This window comes from Hyperolius riggenbachi, chromosome 6, assembly GCF_040937935.1.
Source record: "Hyperolius riggenbachi isolate aHypRig1 chromosome 6, aHypRig1.pri, whole genome shotgun sequence".
Classification (NCBI taxonomy): domain Eukaryota; kingdom Metazoa; phylum Chordata; class Amphibia; order Anura; family Hyperoliidae; genus Hyperolius; species Hyperolius riggenbachi.
The window spans coordinates 74,287,019-74,306,520 of NC_090651.1; the positions used below are offsets into that span (position 1 = coordinate 74,287,019).

At 43.6% G+C, this 19,502-nt stretch overlaps 1 protein-coding gene across 4 annotated transcripts in view; it reads left to right on the forward strand.

The window, feature by feature from the left end:
- PTCH2 (patched 2) overlaps nt 1-17,145 on the forward strand; it is a 91,836-nt gene extending 74,691 nt beyond the window's left edge. For all 4 annotated transcript variants that reach the window (XM_068239517.1, XM_068239521.1, XM_068239518.1 and 1 more), the window contains 15 exons: nt 98-253; nt 1,019-1,111; nt 1,221-1,346; nt 3,782-3,900; nt 4,158-4,563; nt 4,659-4,971; nt 5,600-5,742; nt 6,502-6,682; nt 6,771-7,051; nt 7,166-7,303; nt 8,158-8,300; nt 10,002-10,101; nt 10,329-10,601; nt 11,688-12,185; nt 14,465-17,145. In XM_068239517.1, the coding sequence (XP_068095618.1) occupies nt 98-253; nt 1,019-1,111; nt 1,221-1,346; nt 3,782-3,900; nt 4,158-4,563; nt 4,659-4,971; nt 5,600-5,742; nt 6,502-6,682; nt 6,771-7,051; nt 7,166-7,303; nt 8,158-8,300; nt 10,002-10,101; nt 10,329-10,601; nt 11,688-12,185 (2,970 nt within the window). In that variant the 3' untranslated portion in view covers nt 14,465-17,145. The remainder of the gene's footprint in view (nt 1-97; nt 254-1,018; nt 1,112-1,220; nt 1,347-3,781; nt 3,901-4,157; nt 4,564-4,658; nt 4,972-5,599; nt 5,743-6,501; nt 6,683-6,770; nt 7,052-7,165; nt 7,304-8,157; nt 8,301-10,001; nt 10,102-10,328; nt 10,602-11,687; nt 12,186-14,464) is intronic.
- Nucleotides 17,146-19,502: the final 2,357 nt, after the last annotated feature.

A 19,502-nucleotide genomic window follows, 5' to 3' on the forward strand; every position in this document is an offset into this window, starting at 1 on the left:
TTGCTATAATGCATGCATGAGTAGTGATCAGACTAGATTTATAATGTGGAACTTGTGTTCTATTTACAGACTAATAATCCTCTTGTTGTTTCCGTAGTTGGCGTATGCTTGTGTCACCATGCTGCGCTGGGATTGCAGCAAGTCTCAAGGTGCAGTGGGCTTGGCCGGTGTCCTCCTCGTCGCCCTCTCGGTGGCTTCTGGTCTTGGGCTCTGCTCTTTACTTGGCATCTCCTTCAATGCTGCTACCACCCAGGTACATGGAAACACTGTCCTGAGACGTGGGCTATAGATTTTACATACGGTACACATGTGAATGTGATCAGCTTAAAGGAGAAGTGCACTGATTTTGCCCTTCTGAAGATATGAGTACCATTAACAGCAGTCTTTAGATTTGTACTATGCCTTTATTTTGGTGCTGCCTGCTGGTCTGGCAGCTGCCTGTGTCTCTCGTTCCCGTCCCATTACTGCTGCTCTTAGCATGTCGTAAATATAAATATGAATTTGCCTTCTTAATACAGCAGATATTTGCTATTATTATTTAGCTTTATGAAAGCAAGCGAGATCTCCCACGATGCATTACTGCTGAATATGCAAATCACACCTTGAGCTCTTTACACTTTCCCAGTGGTTCTGTGTCACCATGAGCCTTCTGGGTAATCAGTAACAGTTAGCTGTGTGTAGTAGCTTCTTGTGTTTTATTCACACAGCAGGTATAGAGCTGCTTTAGTGCCTTTATGTGATAAGTATAGTTATACTTTGTTAAGAAAAAAAATTATGTGTGTGTTAATGCTTTACAAATCTTGTTTTGTTTTATGTAAGTGTGGTTAAAACTGCATAAAAAAGATGAATGATTATAGTATTTGGATTGAAAATATCTACTTGCTTGTGTCTGGCCATTTTCCCCTCAATGCATTGGGATTTATCTATGATACAGATGTGGACCTGCAGTCACTGAAGGTCCACAGAACGGTCCCAAGCGCTGCTGACGTCCCTGATAGACTCTGTTCTTCTCTTACAGGTGCTGCCATTTCTTGCACTGGGCATTGGAGTGGATGACATGTTCCTCTTGGCACATGCTTTCACCGAGGCCAGCCGCAGTACTCCACTGAAGGTATGTACTGGATATATATGTTATTACATCTATCTGGCACCCTGTGACTTTACTCCACCTTGGCACTGCCAAGCCCAAGATTCTTATATTTCTGTCTCATCCCTGTCAGGAAAGAACAGGAGAGTGTCTGAGACGGACGGGTACCAGCGTTGCCTTGACATCCATCAATAACATGATTGCTTTTTTTATGGCGGCCTTGGTACCGATCCCAGCGCTGAGGGCATTTTCATTACAGGTAAGATCATTTCTATTATCTTATGCCCTTTTAGCATTATCGTCTTGTGTACCAACAGGGTTACCAGGAAAGTGTGTCCGGTTATAATGTGGCCAGTGTAAAGTGCCAAGAAATCATTTTATAGGAGTTAAAATAGAGCACAACTTTTTATTTTTTTGTTTTGCATAGAATATTTACAGGAGAATTATTATTGTGTTTAGTGATGTCACTAAACTGTCCCTCAGAGGAGTTCGCAATCGAATCTCTACCATATTCAATCAAATGTCCCTAACATAGTCTAAGGCCAGTTTTTGTGGGTAACCCACGCAATGTATGCTTTGTACAAACTATTTGGGTGCCCATACGCTTATTGATTTTCCGATTCGATTCCCTGCAGATTTGATCAATGTGCAAAGAATCGATTCCCCCAAAATGTCTGATCAATCAACTTTCGGTCAATTTTGACTAAAAATTGATTGAAGGTATCGATCAGACAGGACGAAAGATCTAAGTCAATTGGAGGCGAGGCAGGAGCGGCGGTAGATTTTCAGCCTATAACGTTAAAGGGATACTTAAGTCAAAAACAAAAAATGATTTTTACTCACCTGGGGCATCCCTCAGCCCCCTGAAGCAGTATGGTGCCCTCGCAGCCTCGCTCCGATCCTCCTGTCCCCGCCGGCGGCTACTTCCGGGTTCGGCGACAGCCGCTGACAGGCTGGAAACGCGAGTGATTCTCTGCGTTCCCAGCCGCTATATCACCCTCTATGCTGCTATAGCGTATAGGTTATACGCTATAGCAGCATAGAGGGTGATATAGCGGCTGGGAAAGCGGAGAATCAGCCGTGTTCCCAGCCTGTCAGCGTCTGTCGCCGAACCCAGAAGTAGCCGCCGGCGGGGACAGGAGGATCGGAGCGAGGCTGCGAGGGCACCATACAGCTTTAGGGGGCTGAGGGATGCCCCAGGTGAGTAAAAATCATTTTTTGTTTTTGACCTAAGTATCCCTTTAAATAGTGCCACGCTGGGGTTTGAGCAGTTTTTAATAGATTTCCTGCTGGAATCTATTAGAAATTGATGAGCAGTGTGTGATAGGAATCAATTTATTATTATTATTATTTAGTATTTATATAGTTTATAGTTATATAATTTCTTCTGAAACAATTATTTTCAGAAAGGAATCAATCTTTTTGGAACATTTGGTGGAAATCTATAAGTGTATGGCCAACTTTAGGCCAGTTTTTTTTGTAGGTAACCATTTAATGTACCTGTTTGTTTTTGGGAGGAAACCCATGCAGTATTGTAGGCAATGAGTAGAACCTTTTAGGGCTTGTTTTTGAATTCAGTGAGATTTTCTCTTTTTTTCTGGTCTTGTGCTTGAATGTGTGAAGATATTTGGGTCAGTCACAAATGATCCCATAATAAATCTCTCAAGGATAATCACTCAAGCCAAACTTTCACTTAGAGGATGTAAAATATTGGCTGTTAGGTTGTGTCTGACTGTATAGCGTGCTTGATGTGTCTAATGTGCTTAGTGTGCAGACAGAGATTTATTGTCTTCTCTCAGAAATTCTATTTTTTTTTTTGGGGGGGGGGAGAGGTCAAGCACTGATAGGGCAGAGACAGGGCTAGGGGGTATGTCCATCTCCATCTTTCTATCTCAGTGCCTCTGGAGCCAGTGAAAGGTGACACCCACCCTGAGGTCTCTGATGGTAATGGCTCAAGCAGCTCAGGTGAAAGGTGACTTTAGTACAAAGAGTTTGGGTGCACTGAAATGTCACTTCCCTGGGGGCAGCTGAGGGGGAGGGCTAGCTCATGAGATCACCTCTCTGGGTGGTCTGGGAGATAAGGCCACAACATAAGGATGAACAGAAGGTCTTGGGATGTATGTATACTTAGTCATATATAATGCCTGGGTTGAGTGGTATAGTCACGGTTCATGCAAACAGTGTTCTCTGTCTGCTGACTAATTCATAACTTGTTACAAACCAGGTGTGGTCTGTTGTTAGTGCCCTGAAAACAAAACTAAAAATGTTTTTTGTCAAAGATGAAAAGACTTTGTTTTCTCATGCATGATAAAGAACCATTTCTGTTTACCATCCACTTCTGTATAATGCCTGACGAAGAAATGTAGGTTTCCAAAGCTTGTAAGAAAACTATGGATAGAAGTTAAAGTTGTTCCCTAAGCAACCTTTTGTTATTTTGACAACCATACATTTTTGGATCAGCTCGTTGCTAAACTGATTGTAAAATGATCATATATTGTTTGTACTGTAATAGTCAGCACCAAAGCCCTTTATTTATTCCAAAGTTGTGTCACATGTATCCCAAGTGTGGCTGGGAAATCAGTTTTTACTGCAGCTTTTAGGCACATTGATGGTTCGAGTACTAAAGAATTTGTGTCACAGTATTATGAAGAACACTATTTGTTAAAGCATTTTTTCTTCATTTTGACCCTTTAGGCTGCCATAGTGGTTGTCTTCAACTTTGCAATGGTGCTGCTGATCTTTCCCGCCATCTTGAGCCTGGACCTGCAGCGTCGAGAGGATCAGAGGCTGGATATCCTCTGCTGCTTCTATAGGTAGGTTGTGTAATAATTGTATTCACCTTATAGTGGAACCAGGATGAATGTGTGTTTGGTTCACAAGTTCAGTGCCCACTATTAACTGGATAAGTGGTGAACATATTGCCAACCCCCTTACTTGATTATTACTCTTGGGAAATAATGGCACTAACAAGTGATCAAAATTCATAGTGGAGAAATTATTCTGCTAAACTGGAGATTTGTGTCACCCTGTTCTCTGTAGTGACTGGTATTTGTTTTTGTTTTTTTTCCAGCCCGTGTTCCTCCAGGGTAATCCAGATCCAGCCGCAGGAAATTCCTGATGCCAATGATAATCACACTTACCACCCATCCTCCTATGGAAACCCTACCATAACCACCAGCACTCAGATCACCACCACAGTGCAGGCCTTCACCCAGTGTGACTCCTCCGGGCACCATATTGTCACCATTCTTCCACCCACCTCTCAGATCTCCACCTCACCCTCTGTTATTGTGCCAACCATGGATCCTCTGGGCTCTCAGCTGTTTAACTCCTCCAGCTCCACTCGGGACCTTCTGGCACAGCTGGATGACACCAAAAAAGGCCGAGAGTGTGTCCCACTGCCGTTCCTGAAGTGGAGCCTTTCGGAGTTTGCCCGTGAGAAGTATGCTCCACTGTTGCTCAAGCCAGAAACCAAGGTGATTATACTGGCCACAGTTTCTGTCTAATCGCTGTGATGGTAGCAATGGTACTGAATTGTGATGCTTATTACTCTGCTCTTTTCCTTGTGCAGGGAATTGTGGTGGCCTTGTTTATGGCACTGTTGGGCCTCGGCCTCTATGGAACCACCATGGTCCATGATGGACTTTACCTGACAGACATTGTGCCCCGCGAGACCAAGGAATACAACTTCATATCTGCGCAGTTCAAATATTTCTCCTTCTACAACATGTTCATCATCACCAAAGGTGGCTTTGAATACCCGAAAGCCCAGGCTGCACTTTACTCTCTTCACGAATCCTTCGAATCGGTCAAATATGTGGTGCGAGAAGAGGGGAGAGAAATGCCTAAAATGTGGCTCCATTACTTCCAGGACTGGCTGAGAGGTGAGAGGGGGAATATAAGGAACCCAACCTCCTGTATTTTAGCCTGAGAACCACAAATCTCAGTATGTCTTGCAGGTCTCTTGATTGTTGGACTTTTACAGTTTGCATTTTTGGGGGTACACGTAATCTGGCACCCAAATTACTGGTGCCCCATATACATTTAGCCTGACTGCTCCCAAAAATGTATTTAGATTTGGTTAGAGCAGCAATGGCTTAAGCCCAATCTACACCTTGGCAGCCAAAAATGATTATCTTTTCAGACAACCAATCCGCACACCAGCATGCCTGTTGGCTTTCTGCTGGGCAGCCTGTTCTGCCCTATGGTGGGGGAGGGGGAAAGATGAGCAGGAGTGAGCTGTGTTGGGGAAGAACAATAGGGTGTAGTTTCCCAGCATGCCTGATCAGTAACAACCAGTCTGCAGATGTCAGGGGACACCTGTACACACTCTGGATAATCTCCCAAATCCATCACCGTCACTTGGGATGACAAAGGTTGCAGGTGTGTCCTGGTGCTTAGAAGCACTGTCAGTTTGCTATTGCTGTTGGGACAGGGTTTTATGTCTTTAATTCTCTGAGCTTCCATTTTTTAATTCTTTGTATACTAAAACAATTTGTGTGTGTCCTTTAGGGCTGCAGAATGCGTTTGATAAGGACTGGGAGTCTGGCCGGATCACGCAGGATAATTACCGCAATGGCACTGAAGATGGCATCCTGGCCTATAAGTTGCTCATTCAGACTGGAAATAAGAAGGATCCCTTTAATCTCAACCAGGTATGTTTATTTTTTGTCTGTTGAAGTGCTTATACATCTGGCAATGTATGGACAGATCGACATACCCAGAGTCCACCTGGAACCTTTTGGTCCCAGAGCCTCCTGTCATGCCGCTCCCACATTATGGAACTCCTTACCTCAGATCAGGACAGCTCCATCTCTGGACATGTTTAAATCCAGACTGAAAACCCACCTGTTCAGTTTGGCATTTGCAGAAATATAATTTTTGTTGTGTTAATACTTCACCCTACTACCAACTACTGAATCTGAGCGAGCCTATGCGCTTTGAGTCCTATGGGAGAAAAGCACTATAGAAATGTTGTTATTATTATTATTAACCATGAGACAGATCCTTCTCAGATCGAATATGATCAGAGAGAAATCTGTTGCTTGCTCATACACGCCTGCCTGGCTGCCCCTCAAGTGTTAGAAGGTCCCGTACCCCCGGTGCCCTTGCTATGAAAATTCCCGCCTGTCCACCGGCACAACCATGTGTGACCGAGATTTTCCTGCATGTCTGATCAATGCTTTAGACCGATAACTTCCCACAGTCGATCAAGTCACATGGCACTGATTTTCATCTGATTCCATAAAATAATCAAATCGGTTGGCCGATCGGGCCGCAAAATCGCTAGTTGTATGCCCCCCCCCCCTTATTTTCTATTGCACATTGTAGCTTTGTTTCTTCTTCTGCTACTTACTTGACCCATATACATTTCTCAGTGAACGGTTTCTGATCCAGTATTTTATCTTAAACAGCTGACCAGTCGCCGACTCGTGGATGACAGCGGGCTCATCCCACAAGATGCCTTCTATATCTACCTGACAGTTTGGGTCAGCAATGATCCCCTGGGTTATGCTGCTTCACAGGCCAACTTTTACCCTCAGCCACCTGAGTGGATCCACGATCGCTACGATACAACTGGGGAGAACTTGAGAAGTAGGTTTATTTATGAAATGTGGATTACTAGCAATGGACCACAGCTGTATTTTATAAAGGTCACTCATGTGCGCTTCCCTCTCTTTAGTTCCAGCCGCAGAGCCAATCGAATTCGCTCAGTTTCCGTTCTACTTGAATGGCCTTCGCCAAACTTCAGACTTCATTGAGGCAATTGAGAGCGTCCGCTCAGTGTGTGAGGAGTTTGTGAAGCAAGGGGTGTACAGTTACCCCAGTGGGTACCCTTTCCTCTTCTGGGAGCAATACATCGGCCTTCGCCATTGGTTTCTCCTGGCAATCAGCATTGTATTAGCCTGCACTTTCCTAGTGTGCGCCATTCTCCTTCTCAACCCCTGGACTGCTGGCATCATTGTGAGTGCATTCTAGTTCATGTTTATGTTGCTTAGTGCCAACATTTGTAACTTTTTACTTGGTGAAGTTTTGAAATGGATATTAATGGTGAAACATGTTTCGTTGTGTCTGCAGGTCTTTATCCTGGCGATGATGACAGTGGAACTCTTTGGAATTATGGGACTCATCGGTGTTAAACTTAATGCCATCCCAGTGGTGATCCTCATTGCTTCGGTTGGGATTGGTGTTGAATTCACTGTCCATGTGGCTTTGGTATGTCACCATTTTGGAGATCTAATCTTTTCCTTTCAGTCTTAATTTGGCCATAGACATGATACTTTAGCCTGCGTTCATGGTCATACTTTCATCTATGGACCAGCATATAGACATTGCAGAGCAAGAAAATACTCAGTAATTTTAGTAGTACTTTTTCACCTACTTTTTGTTACTTTTTCAGTTGCAGGGTGCTAAAATGTTATTTTGAACAGATGATGACAAATTATCTCCCAAGAGAAAACTTAGGAGAAAAATTGAATTTCATAAGGGCCTGAGCCCTTATACAATTAACTTTTTCTTATGAGTTTTCTCCTAAGTGATTTTCTTTAAACTTGTCAATAAAATGCATTTTAAATCACCAGCAAGCAAGTGCTGAAAAGTTATTTTCAATAGAAGAAAATATATATATATATATTTTAGGAGAAAATTTAGGAGAAAGAGTTAATTGCATATGGGCCAGGGCTTCTTTAAGGACATTTATAGAGCTACATGTATAGATTTAGATCTGTAGCATTAGGTTTTGTTTTATAAAACCACTAAAAGGTATCATTTTGGAAAGGTTGTCCATTAGAAGGAGATTGAGTTGGCAGCCTCTATTATTCCCTAAAGATAGATGAACTGAGGCCAGATACCTGTTTCTACTGTCAGACTAGTTACACTGGCAGTGTAAACTACATTTTCGGCCAAAAGCTGGCCATACACTAAAGGATGTTCTAAATAGTTTATACGTTACATTCGACTCAAATAAAAAACATAGAATTTAAAAAATTTCTAATAATAAAAAAAAGGCACCAAAGATTAACCACGTAGATGTCTGCAGGAGCTAATAATATCGGTCTCTCATCTTCCAGGGTTTCCTCACGGCCATCGGTGACAGGAATCAGCGCTCCGTCCTCGCGTTGGAACACATGTTCGCTCCAGTTTTGGATGGTGCTATATCCACACTTCTCGGAGTCCTGATGCTCGCCGGATCTGAATTTGATTTCATTTTAAGGTACGATTCCAAATTCCTTTATGTTCCCAGCCTGTCCACACCCTGATCTGTGCAAAACACTGCAGAATCAGCAAAATCCACCCCTATGGGCCACTCAGGACTGTTCTAACTAATCGCCTCACCTAGGTGACCCCCGCCAACCACCCAGCAGGAAACCTATTCACTTTTCATGTCATTACTTAATGCGCAGAATTCTCCTTCATCTCCCAGGAATGGAAAGGTTAGAATGCAGTTTTGAACCTGAAACAAAAAATTCCCCACGTCGTTCTGACGTAGTTTTACTCTTTGAGTGATTCCGGGGTCGCGAGCTTTTCTGGCACAGGACGATAGCCTGCGTGCAGTTTCTTTCTTTCTTTTTTTTTTTTTTTTTTCTTCATAAGACGAGGCAGTCTGAATCTCATCCAGAGCCATTCCTTTCAACCTGGGAGGTCTTGTTTAGAAGAGGGAGGAGGACAGAGCCAGGCAAGTCCTAGCTGATCAGGAAATAGCACAACTATCCCTCATGTAAACAGACGGTTTTGTGCGGAGCTCCGTATAAACAGCTAAAGCCCTACAGAGATCTGAGAAGCAGCTTCCCCCCCAGCACCACCCCAGCAGGCCTGCGTATGTGGACCCCCTCCTAAACTAAACACTGACTGAGGGAGATTACACGACCCAACATAAACATCACATCCCACTTCTAAGAACTTATACTGATTCACAGCTTGGCACCGACCGCACTTAACCCTTCCGGCACTAGGGTGGTGTGTTAGAACCAGAGGCTGGCTTGCGTGCAAGCTGAGCTGTTCCTTTTTTGTGTGTGTGTGTGTTTTTGGCGATACGGTGGAAGCCACAGAAATTGTCTGGCTAGACCTCTGTCTTGGCATGGGAGCAGGTGACCCAGTTTTGCTCACGTCAACTCGCCGGTTTTAAATGGTGCCAAGGACGCTCCTCTTTCTCTCTCTCTCCCTGTTCTCTTTATCCTCCGCTCTCACAGGCTCCAATGATCTCCCATCCCCCCCTCCTAGAGGGGGAGGGAGAGGAGTGTTCAGGAAGCAGGGGGGCAGCAGCATTGACAGGCATCCAGCCCCTAGGGACACCACAGACCCTCCACTCCAACCTAAAATGTACAAGTCACAGGGCTGCCCCTTACCTCCAACTCACCCCTTCACCGCCAGAACACACAGTCCCAACACAGGCATGCCCAGCCCTGTGTATTAATCTCTGACCCTCTAATCTACATTTTCACATTTCTACAGATTTCTATATTTGTTTGGAAATCGCATGTCAGAATACATTTACAATAATTGTTTGTGTTGTGAGGACTTCATCCCTTACATGTCAGCGCCACATTCCATGATACTTCCCCACCACAGTTTAATAGCTTTACGAGACTGTGCCACTTTCCGCATTCATAAAAATTCTTATGTGTAATTGTAAAGTGTTGGAACGCAGCTTCTTTCTGAGTTATTGCAATATGAAGGCTAAAAATAACAAGTAAATTGTGGACCACTCACGGATACGGTTTCTAACGGCTGCTTTTGCACATTCGCCATTGTTAGATCGGTGAAGTAAGCGTAGTGTGTGGGTGATCGTAGATTGAATCAGGATGATACCATTTATCAGCTCTGTTGCTACTATTACTAAACCTATCGTTCATACAGTCACTATAGAGAAATCTATGCACTATATTTCCTGACTGTTTGTATCTTTTACTTGCAGGTATTTCTTTGCTGTGCTCACCATTCTTACTATCCTGGGACTGCTCAATGGCCTGGTCTTGTTGCCGGTTCTGCTCTCCCTGATTGGACCCCCTGCAGAGGTAAATCACATGACCTGAAGGGCAGCAGTAGTAATGCAGATACACTCCACTGTTATGTCACATGATTGTTGTAGTGTTGTAAGCAAAAGAATCAGTCCAAGAATACTTGGAGGTTCATGGATGTGCAGTAATAAGATATACAGTATCACCATCAATGAGTTTTACAAATGTGGATTTTTCTGCATGTTATATGTGACGGTATCTGACAGCGGTGCCTTGGTTTTCAGGTAGTTCCTGCTGACAACAGCAGTCGCCTTCCAACCCCCACCCCGGAGCCGCCACCCCTGAATCACCACGCCTTCTACGTCACCCACAAGTCTGGGGGAAGAGCCTTCAGTGACATAGAGGACTCCTCAGAATATTACTCAGAGACCACCGCCACTTCTGGAATAGAGGAAGATGACCCTCAACTCTATGAGCGAAGCACTTATATTATCCCACCCAAGCCATCACACATCCTGCTGGAGGCCAGCAAGAACCCCTCCTACCCCAAAATCATGGTGAGATTTTCCTACTTCTACTAAATGGGGAGGGAATCCTATGAATTGTCTGCTGTAGATGAACTACAAGTGCCAGCAGGCTGCAATTATCTTATAAGCACATCCGCAGCTGCAGAAAACATTAAAGGACCACTCCAGCAAAGAAAAAGTTAGCAGTTAAAAGTAAGTTGTTAAACTAGTCCATCTCCTCATGAGGGATTCTCAGTGTTTTCTTTGTTTTCAAAAGCATTTCCTGAACGGCAGTTTGCTAGGTCTAATTGCCAAAATAGAGTGCAAGTAAGAGAAAGAATGCTGGCATCTTGCTATTTTGGTAGTTAAAGTGACGTTCAGGAAATGCTTTTGAAAACAAAGAAAACCCTGAGAATCCCCCATGAGGAGTTGGACTACTTCAAAACCTGTCGGTTCTGTCAGATTTTAACTGCTGACTTTTTTTTTTACTGTAGTGATCCTTTAATGCAGATTTTTCTACAAAACTTTGCAAATTACTTAAAGTACTCTTGAACTGAGAGGGATATGGAGGCAGCCATATTTATTTCCTTTTAGACAATGCAAGTTGCCCGGCATCCTGCTGATCTCTTTGGCTGCAGTAGTGGCTAAATCACGCACCTGAAACAAACATGAAGCTAATCCAGTCAGACTTCAGTCAGAAACATCTGATGTGCATGCTTGTTCAGGGTCTATAGCAAACAAATATGTGGAGACACCGGATTAGCAGGATAGACAGGCAATTTGCATTGTTCTCAAAGAAATAAATATGGCAGCCTTCAGGTGTACTTCAATCTTCAGGTTTGTTCCTTGTTCATCTTCATACATCTCCCTAATTTATCTTCACATACAAGTATAAACTTTACACAAAGCTGCTTTGCTCAGAATGAAGTTTAGGGAATTTGGGGGTCAAGGCTTATATTTTAGGAATGGGTGGATGTTGGTCGGGTGTTTTTCTCCCCCTGCCCTGATGTTCACCATTTTAAATAAATGGACTCTTTAACCTCTTCGCTTCATTTCTTTGTATAGAATTCATTTTTGTTGTATTGCCAGAATCTCTTCATTATAGCTGACCTGTGTATTTGATGTTTTGTCTTGCAGCTGGTGAAGCCATGTAAAGGGGGCCAGAATGAGCCTGCTAAGGACACGCAGGAAACCAATAACACAGAGACTCTTCCATCATCAGAACTAACCAGGAACTCTGGCTCAGAGCTGACAGATTGGAGAAAAAGGCAGCAGCAGCCTCCCACCTCACAGGGGCCCCATACACGGACTAAACCGGCCCCCAATTCTAGGACTCAGCACAGTAGTAGGCCTCAAGGTCACAGGACTGCTCCCCCAGCCTACTGTGCTAAGGTTGCTGGGCCAAGCGGCTCCATCACCACGGTGACCGCTACCGCCTCAGTGACCGTCGCAGTGCATCCCGCCTTGCCGGGAGCAGTGCGGAGTTACAGCCATGATGGCTATGAGGACAATGAGACAGACTGTACAGAGTACAAGTCCAGATGGGCGCGGAGTAAACATAGGCACCCTGAGGTGTTCGAGCTGGAGGATCTGGAGAAAGTGAAGAAACAAGTTGGCTCCGCTGCTGTGCACTAGGTCAGTTTCCATACTGAGCTCTCTGTGGCCAATCTATGTGGTGCAGGTTTAGGCTCCGTCAGTAACCTCTTGTACTAAGCCATCCATTTTATATATTGCTTGCTCTGTGCCTGTATTGCCTCAGTAACATACCCAGGCCTGACTTGGAACACAACAGTTGGATTCTGGTGGTTACCTCTTTATTGCAATGCACACAGCTCTTACCTCAGATGCTTTGAGAGAGGGATTCAGGAGGTAGTTTGCTAACGTGACTAAAATGTAAAATGTCCCAGGGCAAGTATAAACCTACAATGCAGGCCGTCCTCACACTACTATAGGCAGTTTGGCCCATGAGGCTGCAGTATGCCACTCTGTGGGGGACATTTAGAATCAGAATCAGAATCAGATTTATCGAAAGTGTCTGAGACAATATAGTGGTAGGATTTTAGAAATCTGTGCAGAATTGTCTCAGACATATTAAGAAATCACTTAATAGTGCAGATTCCTTCTTAAACTGTTAGGAATAGGAGGAGTTAGGAAGGTTTCTCAGCCAGTGCAGTGTGTGCGAGGGAAATTGCTGTTGCCGAGGTAATACATCTGCTGTATTGATAATGGCAGGATCTCAGAGGTATTCATCAGGGGGGAGGAGCCCTTTACAAATCATGCCTAGCCTGCACTGATGCACCATCTGTAGAACTGCTATTAAGCACTTTTTAATCTGTGACAGTTTAGGGATAGATTTGCACTTTTCTTAACTAGTGCAGCTCTAGAAATCCATGCTAAACTGCCGCTTTTAAGTAGGATTTAAGAAGTTTCTTATTATCATGCAGAACAGTTCCTCTGCTGGTTAGAACAATTTAAGAAGAAAAAAAACTGTCTGCAATGCTTTGATAAATCTGGCCCAGAGTCTCTCCAGTGGTGCAGGATATGTATTGCCCTGTGTCCCAGTATATAGAGATGCCAGTATATACAGATTTGCTACACTGTGCCTCTCCTGCATGCAGGATATACAGATCAGCCCTGCTTATCTCTTTGGCTGCAGTACTGTCTGAACTACACCAGAAACAAGCCTGCAGCTAACCTTGTCCAAAATGTCAGAAATACCTGATCTGCTGCATTCTTGTTCAGGGTCTATGGCTAAAAGTATTAGAGGCAGAGGACAACCAGGCAACTGGTATTGCTTTACAGGAAATAAATATGGCAGCCTCCAAATCCCTCTCACTTCAGGTTCCCTTTAAGCCCTAACAGATGCCACACAATTCCAGAGAGTATCCTAAAGGTGCCCATTAACGATCCAATTACCTGAATGATCAACAATCCAATCATAGTGATCGGTCGGAAACAATCGTTTGGGCTTACCATAGGTGCGGATAATAATAAGCAATCTGATCAGACTAATAGAATCGATCCAGATCAGATCTGATCAGTAAGGATCAACAGAACAATCATTTGTCTTCAACTGACTGTACCCAATCCAATCGTAGTCGTTCGGGAGATTGTACCATGAATGAGCACCTTTGCTACATTACTATTGAAAAAAAATGCACTGTCTGGAATCGGATCTTTCCTGACTGTTAATATGAATAAAAACTGTATGAAAATTTAGTAGCCATTCTGAGCAAAGTCTGCCATCAAATGGTCATAAGCGGAACTACAAGACCATCAGTTTACAAGGGCATGACTGTATGCTGCAGAACAGCACACCTGAAGCAACACTGCTTTCCTGAGCAACATCCCAGTATGGCTCAGTGACACCAAATCAGCTCTAAAAGGGAAAGTAATGAATACATAAACTGTTTATACCCTGAAAGCAAAGCCTTTACCACACTTTAGATCAGGGGTGTCAAACCCAAATACAAAGTGGGTTCGAAATTTTAAACTGCAACCTAGTCGCGAACCAACCTCAATGTTCACTGGCCACCTTCGTCCCATATAAGGTTTCCTGGTGTCTAGTGCCCCCCTTCCTCCCCCCCCCTCCCCACACACACCAACCCCTGGTTTCCTGGTGTCTATTGGACCCCACCAACCCCTACACAGTTCCCTGGTGTCTAGCACTTTCCCCCTACCTCCCCCATACGGTTTCCCTGGTGTTCTAGGGCTTCACCTCCAATATGACTTCCCTGGTGGTCTAGAGTGGGCCAAACATAATGTAAAGTGGGGAAACCACTTGAGGGTCAAATTTAACGGCTCTGAGGGCCAGACTTGGCCCGCGGGCCGGAGTTTGACATGTATGCTTTAGATGAAGATAAATGTGTGTAAAGAGAATCAGTTCTGAATTTTTGTTTTCTATTCTATTTCAGGTGGAAGCCAAAGTCTCCGCCTCCAACTCCGACAAGCTGCATCCTTGTATATAAACTCCACAAAGACTTGTATAAAAGGAAGAGATAAACGGACACGGAATATAATTATAATAATAATATTATTAATACAAGAGAAGTATTAGAGACTACATGTTTTATCATATATTTTAATATGGAATTCAACAGAAAAAGTCTATTTAATAAGCTGACAATGATAATATACTGTAGGGGGCGCTGCTTACCGGAAGCCAACGTACAAGCAATGACCCCGCCGACACCTCCACTCGCCCCCTACGCAAACCCGCAAATCAAACTTGCCAGACTTGCTGCTATTGTTAACGCTCTGTTGCTGGAGTGGATCCGAAAGAAGAAACGATCCATTTGTCTACATTGTGCCTTCATGACGGGGATAAATGTTATTGATAGTGACAGGGAAAGGGCACTTCCCCCTTACCACCCCCCCCCCCCTCCCCCCCCAAGTAAAATGTAACATGTTCTGTATATATAGGGTCAGTGTGGGCTGTATGCACAGTTTTCTACTGTTAGCTACACACATAGATTTCATGTATGATACTGTGAGATCAACTATCAGTCGCAAGTCTGCTACTTTCTTCACCAAAACAAGGAAAATGTTTAACTACAGACTATTTTTACCACCAGAGGCCAGCAGAGAGTTTGCCTTAAAGTGATATTCACCTGTTGTGGATGGAAAAACAATCCCCTTAATTCAGATGTTTACATCTCAAGAGAATTGTCAGACCTATTCAAATTTGTTACCTTGGTTGTATCTACAGAGACAACCACATGCACAGCTCAGCCTTCCTGATATCAAAGGGAGGATTGGGTGTGTCAGTTTTTTGATTATTACAGCTGATGCTTCTTCAAAGTTTCATTGCATTCTATCTACTCTCTGCAGGAGGGGAGTTACTGTGCAAGTTGTACTTTTAGTACATGCACAGCTGACTGAAAAATGATCACATTTAATTACATTGAATTATAAAATGACTGATGCATGTCACAGTAAGTCTTTTTTTTGTTAAATCAAAGGTGTACTATCACTTTAAATCTCCATCATCTAACTGCTGGTTCTTGTTGCCTAGGTGATAGAGACTTGCATATTTGGTGACTACTCCTGCTCAGCCCATGTAACCACATTGACTCACATGCTTTTTATTTTAAGTAGTGATGAGCAAACATTTCTCCTCATGTTCATTAGCTTCACACAGGAAGCTAAGATTGGTAAATGAAACCTTTCAGTACCTGTATAACAACTGAACCAGTAGCTGTGTTAAGTGACCCTCCTGAGTGAAGCCGTGTACCATGTTAGGAATAATTTGTGCTCATCTCTAGTTTTAATATCAGCAACCAGTTTCTATATATTTGTGAGAAATAGGTTTGTCACCTCATTTTTGAAAATGGTGAACTAATCGGTTACTGAGGTAAAGCTCCTCCCACTCATCCCACCGTGTTTCCAGTGGCTGCCCACTGATCACGTGACTCTCAGCACTACCATGCTCCCCCAGGGCCTGAGCCCACTAACACAGTTGTGTCTGTAACACTGATGTGTAACTGACACCACTGCATCAGTGGGCACAAGCCCTAGTCTCCTGTCAGTTTTCCTTCCCAGTCTCTGATAAGCTATGTGGGGGTCTCCCTACATTATTTCTTAGTAGGTGGACAGTTGTATGAATCTGGTAAAACATCCATGTAAGATCAGTTTCCAAGTGGAGATTCTGGTTAAACAAACATCTGTTACTTTATACTCGCGCATCTACATTATCTCATGTTCAGCTGAGCACTCTATTTCTTACAAGAGGCGTCTTATTTCATGCACAAACCACATTTATTACTGTATTTTGTCATGTGACTGTCTTATATCTTGTCTACAATGCACAGTAATTACCGACCCTTGCCTCTCACAAAGGTGTGAATCCCACCCCATCCCATGTCACGTGACAAGACAACCGCCAATCATTGCTCATCCTGATCAGCTGGGATGCAATCCACACCCCAAACTCCTCCCCCTATATTCTGTAATGCCAGTTACTGTAAAACCACAATCCTGGTCTAAAATAAGCTCTTTTTTTATATGTATAAAGTGGTCTAGTCTCCCGCTTCCCCACCAGGAGTTTGTAGCACTGCTAACTACCATTAATTGTAACACATGACGGCTTGCTCCAGCCCTCACTGCCCACCCCTCCTCCAGCACTGAAGTGGTTAATGCCCACTGTGTCTTCGCTGTGAAATCGTTCCTCCTCTTATTCCCCCCCCTTCTCTTTGTCCCATTTGGGACTTTCTCACATTTGTCCCTGTTTAGGGGACGCCGATAGTATTCAGACAGTTTTACTTAATATAATATTAATTATTATTTTGTATTATTAGCGTGCTGTATATATTTCTATTGTTGTGAACTGGCAGCTTCTCTAACCTGTTTAAAAGTTTATAATAATTTAACCCTTTACGCGTGAACCGTGGGAGCCACAGCGGTGAAATCTCGACGGAGGTGACCCTCTTGTGGCCCCCGCCTCCTGCGCTGCAAAGGGTTATTCTCTGTGTTTGTGTCTATTTTATAGACTGAAGCTCGGTCACTGTGCTCTATAAATTATTTATATTAAAAAGGAGAAAAGATTTATTTTTGTAGTTTGTACAGAAGTTTGCCGTTCAACTGAGGCTTATTTTTAAAAGAGTAAAATATATATTATATATAATTATAATCTCTGGCTCCAGTGTTTTATTGCGTGTCTGTTGCTGTGTGTGTGCGTGTGCTGTGCGTGTGTGTGTGTGTTGTGCATGTGTGTGCATGTGTGTGCGTGTGCGTGTGTTGTGCATGTGTGTTGTGTGTGTGTGTTGTGCGTTCTTCCTTTTCCTTTTTTGGGACAGTGACCACAATCCAACGTTCCTGCAACATTTTAGGTCCGTTTTCAGGGGAAACTAGTTGATTTTTGAGGCAACGCACACAAACATGGGGAGAACATACAAAGTCTGATTAGTGAGATCAGTGGCGTAACTGCAATTCATGGGGTCCCCCAGCAAAACATTAATGGGTTCCCCCAATGTTCACACCCTTTCCCTTGCCTCCCCTGGGTACCCTTCACGGGCTTGTTATACAGCAAACAGAGGCGCCAAAAGAATAAAATATACTAAAAGACTTAAAATTGAGAGGAGGCAGTGGTGGACTAACCTTCTCCAAGCAGACACAAGGGACTGTTGATTTTGACAGATAACATTTTATTTACTCCAGAAATTGTGCAACACGTTTCACAGGTTTAAACCTGCTTCATCAGGAAATAATGTAGGCGATATAACATCTGCAGGTATGTAATACACCCAGCGCCTCTCTGGTGTCCATCTCACAAGGTTCATAAAACAAGTGTGGCCATCATGATCTTCACACCCATAAACATTAGTGGCTGCTCCCCTCTAGTTACGCCCCTATTGCCAACCCCTTGTGACCCTCACAGCCTGGTGTCCATCTCACAAGGGTCATAAAACAAGTTTGGCCATCATGATCTTCACACCCAAGTGTAGCCACAAAAACACCTGATCTGAAGGATGTAACCATTTATCAGAGGGAGTAAAGTAGTAGTTGGTGCCCCCTTACACCTCTGAGCCCCCCTGCAGTCTCAAGGGACTGCTCCTCTCTAGTTACGCCCCTGGGTGAGAATCAGATGTGGAACGCTAACACTGCAAGGCAGGAGTGTAGCCCACAAGCCTCAGTGCTGCACTTCCTGGCAGTGTGCTTGCTCATGTTCACGGGTGACCACTGTAACACGCAATTCAGGAGCCAAAAGGAATTTTGTAGCAGCAAGTTCCACTACACCACAGGAAAACTAAAAACTTAGGCCCCTAACCTTCTGCTCTGAGAGTTCAATAACGGAGCGTTAAGTATCTAGAGATATGTACACGTGCTAAGCTAGCGTGTGTATAGCAGAGTCAGGCAAAAACAGCACTGCCATAGGCTGTGATATGAATTATGGCTATAGTGCTCAGTCAGTAATATGGGCGCTGTAAAAAGACAGAGCTCAAATTAAAATAGCGTAATTCGGCAGCCAAATTACAGCCTACCCCATAGTCCATGGCGGCCTGGAGTGGGAATGGTAATTACAGCCACCGGGACTTAAAGAGAAACCGTAACCAAGAATTAAACTTCATCCCAATCAGTAGCTGATACCCCCTTTTACATGAGAAATCTTTTCCTTTTTACAAACGGGTCATCAGGGGGTCTGTATGGCTGATATTGTTATGAAACTCCTCCCACAGAATGATGTCAGCACCATGGTCCTGACAGTTTTCTGTTTGTGAACCTCATTGCATTGTGGGAAATAGCTGTTTACAGCTGTTTCCAACTGCCCAAAAAAAAAACCAAGCAGCATCTCCTTCCACTGACATCACCTGCCAGCAGTAAAAATGTCACCATGTGATAAATGTCAGAATGTAAATCGGAGAGAGGAAAAATTTTACAATGGGCAACCACTGTCTAAATCATTTATACATAATTATTGTAAAAATGAAGCACTTTTTTATTACATTATTTTCACTGGAGTTCCTCTTTAAGCATTTTGCTGTGGTACCAGTATACAGTATAAAAAAAAACCTCACTTGGAAACTTTCATGTCGTAGCTGCGCAGTGGTAGATTTACAGTGGTGTGGAAGTCCTGATCACCTATAGGTGACACACCAACTGCTGACATCACACAGGAATGTGCTGAGGAATGTTTTGTCTATGTCACAACAGTTACCGCTTCTCCCGATCGTATCTATATGTTAGTCATGCCACAAAGTTAGTCTCTATTTAGAAACCACAAGACTCCAGTGATGGGTAGGAATGGGTAGTTGGTAGTAGGAGGAAAGTGCAAAATTACTTCATTAATTAAATATATTTTTGATTGCAAGCATTCTAGAAAACAAGGGAATTACTATTTACTTTATTTATAAAGCGCCAACATATTATGCAGTGCTGGACAACAAATAGGGTCACAGACATCGATAACTAGAGGTGACAGCACTAGGTCAGAACAAGAACGCACAGGAGAGTGTG